This window comes from Echinops telfairi, unplaced genomic scaffold (genome assembly GCF_000313985.2).
Source record: "Echinops telfairi isolate 266 unplaced genomic scaffold, ASM31398v2 ScPeMD7_7463;HRSCAF=8501, whole genome shotgun sequence".
Taxonomy (NCBI): Eukaryota; Metazoa; Chordata; class Mammalia; order Afrosoricida; family Tenrecidae; genus Echinops; species Echinops telfairi.
This window is the reverse complement of record NW_022111363.1, coordinates 8,620,433-8,632,625: the sequence shown is the minus strand read 5'-3', so window position 1 is coordinate 8,632,625 and position 12,193 is coordinate 8,620,433. Positions and strand designations below refer to the sequence as shown.

At 55.4% G+C, this 12,193-nt stretch overlaps 1 protein-coding gene across 1 annotated transcript; it reads right to left on the bottom strand.

The window, feature by feature from the left end:
- Positions 1–1,070: 1,070 nt before the first annotated feature.
- Positions 1,071–11,583, bottom strand: TMPRSS5 (transmembrane serine protease 5). The gene is made up of 13 exons (XM_045283581.1): positions 11,575–11,583; positions 11,341–11,464; positions 10,884–10,982; positions 10,301–10,423; positions 9,230–9,365; positions 8,835–8,948; positions 7,883–7,926; positions 6,563–6,725; positions 5,690–5,868; positions 3,922–4,020; positions 3,414–3,556; positions 2,775–2,927; positions 1,071–1,318 (listed from the first exon to the last, which is right to left on the bottom strand). Exons 1-13 carry the CDS (start codon positions 11,581–11,583, stop codon positions 1,310–1,312), a joined length of 1,395 nt encoding a protein of 464 aa, XP_045139516.1. The 3' UTR covers positions 1,071–1,309.
- Positions 11,584–12,193: the final 610 nt, after the last annotated feature.

Here is a 12,193-nt window from a genome sequence, read left to right as displayed (position 1 = left end):
TTTAAGAAGCATGCGTAAGAAGAACCCTGCCCTTTTTCTCCCTGACCGTGTTTGAGAGAGCTGGATGGAGGCTGCACACATCAGACCCAGAGAAGGGTCGATACACAGACACGTGTTGAGCACCAATGCGGCGGGAGGGCCCCTACAGGGGAGTGTTGAAAGGAAACAGGGATCTTTCTCCAGAGCCAACAACAGAGGAAGAGAGCTCTCTCCTAGAGCTAAGGTTTTCTGTGCAAGCTTGTAGCTTCCTAAACTGTGCAAGAATAAACTTTTGTTTGCTAAAGCCATCAGTGTATTCATGTGTGGTATTTTTGTCGTGGCAGCACTAGATGCTGGCGGGCCAGTTTGGCCTGTGATCTTCCTGCACCCCACTCCACCTTTCTGCATCGTCCGCCTGCAGCCACTGTGAAGAGGGTTCTGGCTAGCCGCAGAGCCATGGACTTAAGTTGGACTGGGCTGGGATATAAATTACTTCTTGATATAAAACTTTCTTAAATATTAAAAAAAAAAAGACTGCATATGTCACTTCACGTTTAATAACAGACCTCTCTGGACCAGGTTCCAGAACGGTAATTTTACAACAAACTCCTTAACTCCTATTCTCATCTTCTGTTTTAAAAATGCTCGGGCCCACGGCAGGGCCAGCCAGAGCTGAGGTGAACACAGCAAGTGGGTCTTGACGTAAGGACGGGTGGTGAGAGGGGGCGACAGGAAGGTGGGGTGGACCCTGACCTCCACAAGCTTGGTCTGGACAGGCTCAGCCTTGACCCCGTCTGCCCAGGAGTGCCCGGACTCCTGCCCCAGGCACTTGGCCCTTCCGAGGTCTCGGGGAGAAGGCAGCACTGGGGCATACCTGAGTGTTTCACTTCCTGCTGCCCGCTTCGCGGCAGCTCCTGCTCTCTCCTTCCCACACATCCCTCAGCACCCAGCCCAGTCCCAGAAGCTCCTCTCTCAGAGTCACTCCAGGGAGCCAGCGAACACACCCACCCCTCCTGTCACTTCTGACTCCTAGTGACCTTAGAGGGCCGAGTGGGAACTGCCCCGGGGGTTTCTGAGAGATAAGTCTCAGCAGGAGCAGTTAGCCTCATCTTTCGCCCTCAGTGCAGCTGGTGGTTCCAAACAGCTGACCTTGTGCTCAGTAGGCCAACGTATAACCCATACACCACCAGGGCTCCTTTCTGGTGAGAAAGAGGGACTGAAACAGAGCCTGTGGCCAAGTGTCCAGGCTGTGGGTGATGACTGTCTCTCCGTGGCCTGGTAGCAGCAAATCCGCACCTCCTGCATCCTGATACTGAGGCTTCTCTTCCATCTAGTGGACCTGCAGAAGGAAACCCAAGACACATGAGGTTGCTACTCAGGGAGATTGGAGGGAACAGGGCAGTGGGGGCGGGGGGCGGGGATGTAAATATAGAGGAGCTTAATTCACAGTCTGGCTGGGCACCATGTTTACCTTGATTTCTCTCTCTGTCAAATGGGCTAATATATCTGCTCCTCTAGATGCAGATAACGGGAAGAGAGAGTATACGAATGAATCCTTTATTCCCATATACTAAGAAGCCTGGCAAGCTGGGTTTCTGGGGGTGAAGGGAAGCCTTCACCCTTGTGAGTTTGAGGTGAGTCCCAATCACGTTCTCATCATTAATATTGTTTCCCACTGTATCCTCCCGTAACAGTGCTACCTTCAAGTTACCTCTTACAAGCACCTGGCTGATTGCTGGGTAGCTTTATCTATAGGAACAGACACATGCCATTGCTCACTGGACTCTGAGGACAGCCGCTCCCCCTTTCCTGACACTGGTGTTAGGTTACTCCTCCAATATACTCAGGAACCTTGAGGGTTAGGGTACAGCCCACTTGTCATGAATGTGGTTGCCTGTAATTAGCAGGGCTTGCACACCCTGCTGAATGTATATAAACCTTGGTTGGATATATATTCTCTCTGCCTGGATCTGGCTCTTGAAGCCATGATGGTCCTAAAGGTGAACACTCACATGCCTTCTCTTGTCTGATGTCTCTTTAATTTTACCTCTCAATTACACAATCGCTCCTTGGACCCATTCGATTGTGGGGCTGGTACCCCACACTTCTAGCTTTTTATCAGGTCTGGGTGAGAATGCACATGTCCCCAATAAACTCAAAGGGGCATTACCTAGAACCCCCTTGTCACCTCTGTGCCCACTTTGACAAATATATACACATATGCTTTTCATTCCTAGGCCTGGCATTTGTATAAAGTACTCGGTACCAGGCGAGGTGCTGACCCGCTTCTCCTCCTGCGGCCCCTCCCATTGATCATCCGACACTGGCCGGCTTCCCAGTGTCAGATTCCCAATGTGGGGCAGAATGAATTCGGGGCCAAGCCCAAAGCACTCAGTGCCCAACTCTTCCCTGTGCCACAGGGCATGCGGGCCTCAGCGCCCACGGGGGAATGGTGGCTGTGAACAGACACATGACCAGCACGTGTGCATCACGCGCCGGAAGCCTCCCCTGTGCTGAGCCTTTCGCAGAGCTCACCCTGCTTCAGCAGGTAAGGCAGCCACGATGCTGCTCCCCAAGGCCACCCAGGAAGGGGCCGATGTGGGCGGCACCTTTGGTCTACCCTTTCCAGGAAATGTTTCGACTCATTGAAATCCAATGGGTCAATTTTAGAAACTCCTCTGCCCACTCTGAGGAGCCTCCCCCCTATCCCCCTCCCCAGCCCCCAGCTGGCTCTAGTCCATGGGTGCAGCAGGTCATTCTAAACCCCTCTGCCAGCCCTGGTGCCCCCAGCTCACCTGTGCAGTGTCATGGATCCAGTCCAGGAAGGCGGCTACCTTGGCATAGACTCCAGGGTGGTTGGGCTCTGCACAGCCATGGCCCCAGCTGACCACCCCCACCAGGTGCCATGTGCCCCCATCCGGACACACCAAGGGGCCCCTGCTGTCCCCCTGAGGGTTGCAGAGGAAGCACACATTAGCCCTTCCCTGTGCAAGAGCATCAGGCCTCCATGAGGGTCAGGGGGAACCTGGACAACCCTTCCTGGCCGCCTCCTACCCTGATACCTTGCCTTATATGCCTTGCCCCATATAAACTCCTCAGGAGCCCTGCTGGCACTGTGGGTTAAGCCTTGGGCTGCCCGCTGCAAGAGGTTCAAACTCACTCACTGCTGCCAACAAGATAGATGAGGCTGTCTGCTCCCACAACGTTTTCTACCCTTGAGAGAACTGGTAGACCCCAAGCAGACCTGGTCCCAGGGGTTCGCTATGAGTCAGAGTCAAGCCAATGGCAGTACGTGGGTGAATGTAAACCCTCAGGGACTGCCCCCTCCTCTTTGAGTGACTGCCTCACATCGACATACTCAGGCCAGGGTGCCCAGCCACAGCAGGCCCCTGTCCCCGCTGTCCACCCCTGGGCCCCTGGCAGGGTGGCTGCACCTGGCAAGCATCTGCCCTTCCATCCAGGTAGCCAGCGCACAGCATGCGGGGAGTGAGCGCCCCGCTGTACATGCAGGAGCTGTTGCAGAGCGGGGTGCTGACCAGGGGCACCATCGTGTCTTGGAGTGTATCGGAGCTGTGTGCTGCAGGGACACAGACAAGCAAGGGCTTCAGAGAGCCCACTGCGGGAGCTCGGGACCCTGGGCAAGGAGGCAGGAGTCTAATTGGATGTGGGGGTCAGGATCAGAAAGAGGAGGAGTTGGATTCACATTCACCCCAAATGCTGAGGGCAGAGCAAGCCTGAGGCAAGGAGGGGAGCATCAAGGGACCAAGGTTTGGGGAAACTTGTGGGCGGTTCTCCCCAGAAAGGCTCAGCCAGGGAAGACGGTGCCTCAGGCCTGGCCAAGAACAGTGCCAGGGGAGGGGAGGGTGCCTCAGCCTGAGGAAGAATGTTTCCCCCATCCCACACACCACCCTCCTGCACAGAGGGCCCCGGGAGCTCACGCACTATGGCTGGGGTCGGTGTGGCCCCAGCCCGACACCCAGCAGTCTGAGCCCCTCGGGAAGTGCTGCTCCTTGGCCGGCAGGCACACGGCGCCCACGGTGTCTGTGGAGAAGCCAGAGGAAACCCAACAGGTCGGCTTTAGAAGCTCCGAGAAAGAGGCCCTCGTCCCACTCAGGCTCAGCTTCCATCCCCCAGAGCCTGGGCCGGAGGACACAGGCTTGGCACATGCCCCCACACTTCTCCACAGCCCCACGGTCTGCCATCATGGGCTGGGACTTCCAGCCACTGGGCAAGTCATACACTGAACCGCTTAGGGGGCACCATTCTCCCAGAGGACCCCGGGTACACTACAGTGGGGGTGGACAGAACATCAGTGGCCCGCTTACATACACATTAGCCTAACACAGTCCTGTGGGGTGGTGGAGGGGGAGCGGGAGATTTCTCTTGGGCACGGGTACCCAACTTCTAATGCCACCTTGTGTGGGAATCTCCCCAAGGTGTAAGGTTTTACTTGGCAGTGCTTCCAAATAGGCGTGGCTTGTCCCACCAATGGAGCCCAAGCCTGCTGTGAAATAAATACTGATTCACCTGAGGAGAACGCGTTCCTTTCCGAATTCCCTTTCACTCTCTCACTGCGTCTAGAGAGAAGACTCAGCCTCCCTGAGGCCCTGAGCCTCGTGCCTGAAGGGGGGCCTGCGAGCGGCCCAGGCCGTGGCCCGGATGGAGGTAGAACTTCGCCACTGTTCCACTTTCATGTGTCACATGCCTGCAGTTACTATCATTCATTGTAAGTCGCAGAGGTTCTCTGACTAGGTAGTGATCCAAAGCTTCCCTGGGGATTACATCTATCTACGTCGATTTTTTAAGGTTAGCTGTTTAGAGAGAACACCTATAGAATAAATTATGTGACTAGAGTGTGATTGGGAAACCCCAGGCTACAAGTGGGAAGGGAGAGGGGAATACTGAGTGTCTGTATGTGTGTGTGTGCTGTGTGAGTATGTGGGTGCATCTATGTGAGCCTGTGTGTATGTGAGTGCATGTGTGTGTGAGTGTATGTTGGTACAAACTTCAGTGCATGTGCATGGTGTCAGTGTGTATGAGTGTGAGTGCATGCATGTGTGTGAGTACACGTGTGTGTGTCAGTGCCTCTATGTGAGTGTATAAGTGAGTGCACATGTGTGCATGAGTGCTTGTGAACGTGTCTAGTCTGTGTGTGAAGGTGTGAGTCGGAGTCTGTGAGTGTATGCACGTGCATGTGTCCATGAGCGTGCGCGATGTGCGTCTGCGGGAGTGCACGTTGGCGGGCAGCGTGGCTGCAGGGTTTGCGCTGCACTGGCAAGGGCTAGCCAGAGGAGCACTGGCCCTGGAGTCAGCGCAGCAGGCCGGAGAACCGTGGGCTGCGTGACCGTGCAGAGAATAGCTTCCCACCTTCCACTGCAGCATCTGGATCTGCCTGTGGGGCATTTTACAAAATGGTCGTGGTCCATAAAAATGACCAGGAAGGGGGCCAGGCTGGGAGAGGTGGGGGCGGGCTGTCTGCTGCAGATGGAGCAACTGTGAAGTTCGGTGTGGGAGCCCCAGGCCAAGCCCTGGTACAGTCCAGCATGATAAGCCTGTGAACCGTGGTCTCCTGAGGAGCCCATACACAAGGTGGGACAAGCGTCGATCACAGGAAGTTCCGTGCTCGCCGGGGCAGGAGGGTTCCTTGGAAAGCTCCTGCCCTCTCTTCCCACCTAGGCCTGCTTCTCTCCCCCTAGAGCCCCAGCCTCACCGGAGAAGTTGAGTGGGGACCGCAGCTGCAGGAGGGCGACGTCGTAGTCATGGTTCCGGGCGCTGTAGAGTGGGTGCGGGATGACCCTCTCCACGACAGCACCCTGGTGCGGCCTGGCCGCGCTGTGGCTGACCAGCCCGGCATGCACTCGCCAGCTGGACAGGCGGGACAGCCTGAAACTGGACACGGGTGCCCGCTGAGACCAGGGAGGGCTGAGCCACAGGAGGTCAAAGTCAGGGAGGCGGAGGGCAGGGGACGCGGTCCAGAGAGGCCACTTGTGAAGGTTCTGTCACTTCCAGAACACGAGGGAACTTCAGAAGGTTCGTGGACAAATTCCCTGGTCTTTTCGTTCCATTTCTCCAGTTCCCTCCTACAGGAACTTCGCCTGTAACTATCCTCCCTGGACAGCTGGCAAGAGACTGAGCCTGCAGTAAGTGCTTTCTGAATGCTCGGTTTGACGGACGGGAAGCAAGACGCTCTGAGCGATTTTAAGAGCCTCCGGTTCCAGTCCCTGCTCTAGGCCCTGGAGAGAGAGCGGTGGGGAAACGCAAGACTGAGAGCACCCTGCTCCCCGGGAGCTTCCGATCTGAAGGAGAGGGATGTCCAACAAGTCATTCCATGGGGAAGGATTTAATCAGAGGGGAGAAACTGATAAGCAGCAGGGCGCTTGTGAGTGCATCTTTTAAAAGATGTAAAACTGGACAACACAGTGCACCGAGCTTTGTGGTCTGTGGCGTCCCTGCACCACACGCAGGCAACGTCACAAATGCCACCCATGCCCATGAAGATCAGACCCCTGGATGAAGCTACCCCAGCAGGTGAGTCAGCATTCTCCCGGGCCCCGCCTCCTCCCGCGCCCGCACGGGGACTTGCCTGTGTATGCAGTGTGCCGCAGTCACCACCCAGTGGGGGGCTAGCACAGAGCCCCCACATGTGTGCCGGGAGCCCAGGACCAGGCTGACCTGCCACGGCCAGCGCCCAGGAGCCACGGGCTGCCCGCCCACTATCCTGGAGGCCAGCGGTCGTGCCCCACACTCTGCCAACAGAGAAGGATGGAAAGAAAGCAGAGAGAGGGGGAGGTGGGGATCAGCACAGTCCTCTCAGGGAACGTGGCCCAAGGGCAAGACCCCCAAAAGCCAGGTGGGCAGCTCTAGCTTGTTATCTGGGGTCCTTGGCATGGGAATCTGGAGGGCAGAGATGTAAATCATTTACGTGATACCCACAGCTGTCTGTCCCATCAGGCTGTGCGCTCTGTGAGGAGAGGAACCGTGGCTGCATTATCCATGTAGCTCCTGTGTCTAACACGGTGCCCGACCACTAACTCAGACAGATATTGACACAGAGTGTCCCCACAGGATGGAGAACTGCCCCTGTGGGTTTCCGAGACTGTAACCCTTTATGGGAATAGTAAGCCACATCTTTCACCAAAGAATAGGAGGCCACTGGTTCCCAGCATGGGTGAACAGCCTTGGAAACTCAAAAGGATAGTTCTCTTGTGGGTGGAATTGACTCGAGGGCAGTGGGCGTGGTTTGTGGTCAGAGGGGTTCTCTGAGTTGCATCCACTCCGTGGCCGGGGCTAAAGGAGACCTGGTGACTCAGACAGTTGAGTGTTCTGCTGCTGACAAAGCTTAGAGCCCAGGAGCAGCTCCAGAAGCCCTATGTGATGGCCCAGAGACCCCTACGAGCAGTCCCACTCTGACACCCGGGGTCCCTGGGAGTAGAGACCAACCCCAAACAATGACAGGCTACCATGAAGCTGTAACAGGCTACTCAACACCCAGCCATAACTTCACCTTTGCCTGGAGCTTTTCCAGAAGAGAGCAAGTGATGGTGAGAGGCCATCACTTTGGCCCTGACCAGTGGCTGAGGGGGAGACATGGCTTAGGCGGGTTGGGTAAACATTGGACTGCTAACCCCAATGTCAACAGGTCAAACCCACCAAGCCACTCCTCGGGAGAAAGATCAGACTATCTGCTCTCTGAAATAGGGCCACTGTGAGTCAGACTCTGTTCAGTGGTGGTGGGTTAGGTTTGATGTCTGCAAGAAGGGGCTGAGCAGGTAGATGGGGATTGGGCAGTACACCCCAACCCAGGCACAGCTGAGTTTCACGAGGGCTCTCCCCGCAGACCAGGGCAGGGTTCAGAGGACCCTTACTCCCACCAGCCCCTTCCTGGGCCCAAGACGTGACTCACCAGAGCACTTGAGAGAAACAACCTGGCCGGAAGGGCAATTGCTCCTGCAAAACAGAGTACCAGCAAGAAGCTGGGCAGGGCCCAACACGAGACAACCGCCCTCCCCCCATGGCATGAAGAATAGGAGCAGTTGGTCAGGGGGAGAGGAGAGTGAGCCTTTCTCAAATAGTCATAGCCTTAAGAAAGCTACCATTTTCTCCCGCCCCTCTCCACTCCATTCCACCCCCCTCACTCCTACCCCCACCCAAAGCCCCTTGTCATTTCCTCACAACAAGTTTCTACAAGACAACAGCACGTACTCTGAGCGGTAAGAACAGGACTTCACAGCGCGTGAAGGCAATTTGTTCAGGACCCATATTTACAAGTGAAGCGTTGATAAAAGAGGAATGCATAGGTTCCCCTCTTTGTTCCTGAACCGGTGAGTATGTGCTGTAAGTGGGAAGGAAGGAAAGAATCTCACTAACCTACCCGCCTCAGAAGCCCTGCCTGGGTTGCCGCACCTTCCAGTGAGTGCAGGAATGAACTGGGCCCGTTGCCCACACTTCTTCCCAGATGCACTCTACTTTCTGTTCCCAGCTCATCACTCTCCTGAGAGACTAGAATGAGCCACAGCAGGAGTGACCGGGTGGAGACAGTATTTCATCTGGACACAGAAACCTGCTTTCAAGACTTGGTCTGGCCGGTCGTTAATTGTGTGGATTTTTAGGGGTTTGGATAAGGCCCTTTATCTCACAGGTCTTTCATGTCCCTTGCCTGCAACGTGGGATGACAGTTTCAATGTCAATAATAACCAGCCCTGCATGCCTTGCGAGAGGTCCATTAGACCGTGCGTATGAAGTATGAGCTGAGTGTCACCTGATTGATGCACATTCTTCTTTGTTATCCTCTTGTACAACCAATGTTCCCACCACCCCACTCCCACACACACCCCTAACCTCCTCAGAACGCCTACCTGGGCTGCCACGCCTCCTCCAGCAGGACCCCCGGTGCAGGAGAGAGCTGAGCAAACTCCTGGGAGCTGTTGAGCGTGATGTCAGACAGGTTCACACCCTTGTGGTGAGTAAGTCTGGGCAGAAGGAGGGGCAGAGGGACAGGAGCACATTGGCTTGAGTGGCAGAGTTCTGTACAATGACCAAGCAAAAGGATGGAAATGGCTTCCGGGGACCTACTCGTCTTTGCTAAAGAGCCAGGGGACTCCAAGAAAAAAAAAAACAACAAAAAAACACAGGTGGGCTTCTTGTGGCCCCGAGGCCAGGTGATAGTCAGAAGACCACTGCCATATTGGTGACATGTGGATCAACATCTCCCACCAGCCCTCCACCATCCCCTGTGCCCACATCCAGTTACCTGAGGTGCCCGAGGCTCCGGCAGACCTTCTTCCCCAGGGCCAAGCTCCAGCCCTCTTGGCACACCAGGAGCCAGGCTGGCGGAGCCCTCCCCTGCACTTCCAACAAGAAGTCTTCGGGGGTTATCCTGAAAGACACTGAAACCACAGCATGACCCCCCAGCCCATCGACTGCCGGGAGAGCCAGGACGAGCTCGGCCTGACCCCAGCGCCTCAGGTCGCCTGAGAACAACTCACGCCTGTGTGTGTTGCATCTTGGTTTTGTGGTCTAACCAACCAAGTACTTCTGTCAAGTGCGCTCTGCCGCCGCGCTTCAGGGCAGGAGCACCACCCTCCTCCCTGCAGAGGGGAAACGTGGGCACCAGTGTCAGGTGACTAGCCCAAGATCACAGAATGAGGACGGGATGGACCCAGGTCATAAGTCCAAGTCTCCTGATTTCCAATCGTGTTCTAAACGGAGGAGCCATTGCCGCTGATGGAGTGTCTGCTCTTTCCACACAGGTATATGAGCTCATTTTATTCTCGCAACAACGTTGTGTGGTAAATATTTGTATTCTTCTGTTCTAGCGAAGGAAATGGAAGTGCAAACATACAATGTGCCCAAGGCCACGGAGCTAGAAAAGGCAGACTCCTTATCTGCTGCTCTGTGAGAGGTTTTCTAACCCCCCATCTCTGGGCAGCATTACACCCTGACCCCCAACTCCTAGCTGGAGGCATGAGCCATAGGAGGTGTTTGGAGTGATGTTCCCAGCCCTGTAAGTGGGCACAGGACAAATCCCCCTGATGGCTGCTTGGCTCCTCTTCCCCCATAGCTACTGACTCACTCGAACCTAAATGGCCAGCCCCCCTCCCTCCGGGCAGCCTGGACTCCTGGTTGTGCACCAGCAGGAAGTCAGGCAAGTCCCGCGTCAACTCAGGAGCTGCAACTGCACCCCTCCTCTCATGCTGGAAGAGAAAGAGACAATTGGGCAGCAACAACTGGATGGGCCTCCATTTTGGTCCTCTTGGCCCAGAGAGGTGAAGGGGCTCGAGGTGGGGAAGGAGACTGGAAGCCTTGAAAGTGGGTGGCCCACCTGCTTTGGGAGGAGAAGGAAGCAGGGTGTCCTCACTGATGGCCCCCAAGCAGTTTAGAGACATCTCCTCATCCTGCAAGTTCCCGGAAGCAGGCTGAGGGGCGGCTGGCCACAGGTACAGCACTTGGGAGGAGAAGAACAAAGGGCGGGTCACAAGAGGAGGCTGGGGAGGGGCGGGGAAGGCTCTCAAAGGAGGGATACATGGTCCAAAACAAGATTCCCTCAGGCCGAGACAAAAGCAACCACCTACAGGCAGTCCCCCACAAACCTGCCGAGGACAGGCATGCCCTGTCTCATTGGGAAGCATTTCTAGGAAAAGTGTGACCAAAGCCTCTCTGGGTGACCGATTCGGAGAGCTGGCGCTCCTCGGGCAGGGCTAGCACGTTCTTCTTGGTGCAGTGTCTCCCTCCCTTCCTCGTGCTGCAATGTCACCCCTTCCCCCTCGTTTACTCAGGGTGCACGAGGAAGCTGTTCACACAGCGTCGACATTCAGCCCCTGCCCAGCACCTCCTCCTCCCGTCCAGCCTCCCCCAGACATTGCTTTGGTCCCTCCCCAGGCCGCAGAGGGGGCCCCAACACTGACCTAGAAGCCAGGAGCCAATGCCCACACCAGCCAGCAGCCCCAGGACTCCTAGGGCTGCACTGCCACGCCGCACAGGGCACCAGTGCCCCGCCTGAGAGGCTGGAGGAGGGTAGAAAAGGGTCCGGGTTCTCACTCTTGCCTGCCAGCCAACTACACAGAGGTACCACCGTGGGGTTCCGTACCCCTCCCTGTGCCCCACCCACTTCCCTTCCCCCATCATCACTAAGTTCACAGAGCCTAGAGCCTTCCGGTAGGTCATAGCTGAAGCCCCAGAATGAGAATCTGTGCCCGGGAGTGGGCACAGATCTAGGGAGGGATGCCCAGGGAGATGGCCTCCCACCCTCAATCATTCAGGGCTGACCCGGAGGATCCGGGAAGAAGAGAAGCCAGAATTATGGGAAGTATGTTCTTTCACTCCTCCCACCCCCATCATTCCCCTGTGATCAGTCTGGCCTACCGGGCTGCTGATGGGTCTCAGGCTTCCATGGTGGGTGTCCTGGCTCGGCTCTGGAAATCCCAGGTCCTGGGACATCCTCTGCATACTGGGCTTCTGCACGGGCTTGGTCACCCAGCATCAGGTTCTGGGAAAACAGTTGTCAAACATCAGGATCCATTCCCATATCAAGTCTCGCAGAAGGAAATCACCGAAATATGTTTCCCACCCTCTAAGGTGAAGTTCCCATTCTCTAACCTTGGCCATGCCTTCATGGGCACTTACTGGCCTTTAGTCATCTTGAGGACTCCCCAGACCCCCCTCTGTTCTCCTGGAAACCCTAAGCCCACTCACCTCACTGTCCCCCAGCTGGAAAGTGTCAGAGCAAAGACCTGATCTAGATTTGGCCAACTCCAAAGCCCTGTGCAGGCAGCATTTACCTGGGCCCCCAATGCCCCTACTGAGGCCTCCAGAGCCCACCCTCCTTCAATCCTTCCTATCACAGAGGAAAATCACTTTCTCTCTTATATCCAGCCACCCATTCATTCGCTCAGAAAAAAACAATTGGACCAAATGCACAAGAATGTGGAAATCATCAAACAATATCATTAATATCACATACAAACAAAATCTTGCTGGAGATCATTCAAAAATGGTTACAACCATACATCAACAAAGAAACTTCTAAAAAGCCAAGCCAGATGGATCTTGGATGAAAGCAGAGAATACCAGAAAGGTATTAACCTATGTTTTATTGATTATACAAAAGCTTTTGACTATTGAGTTAGTTAATTGTGCCAACCTGGCCAATAAACACATGTGGGGCTAATTGAAAGGTGGAGGGATAAATGGGTGGTGAGCCTCGCCTTTCTAGTTC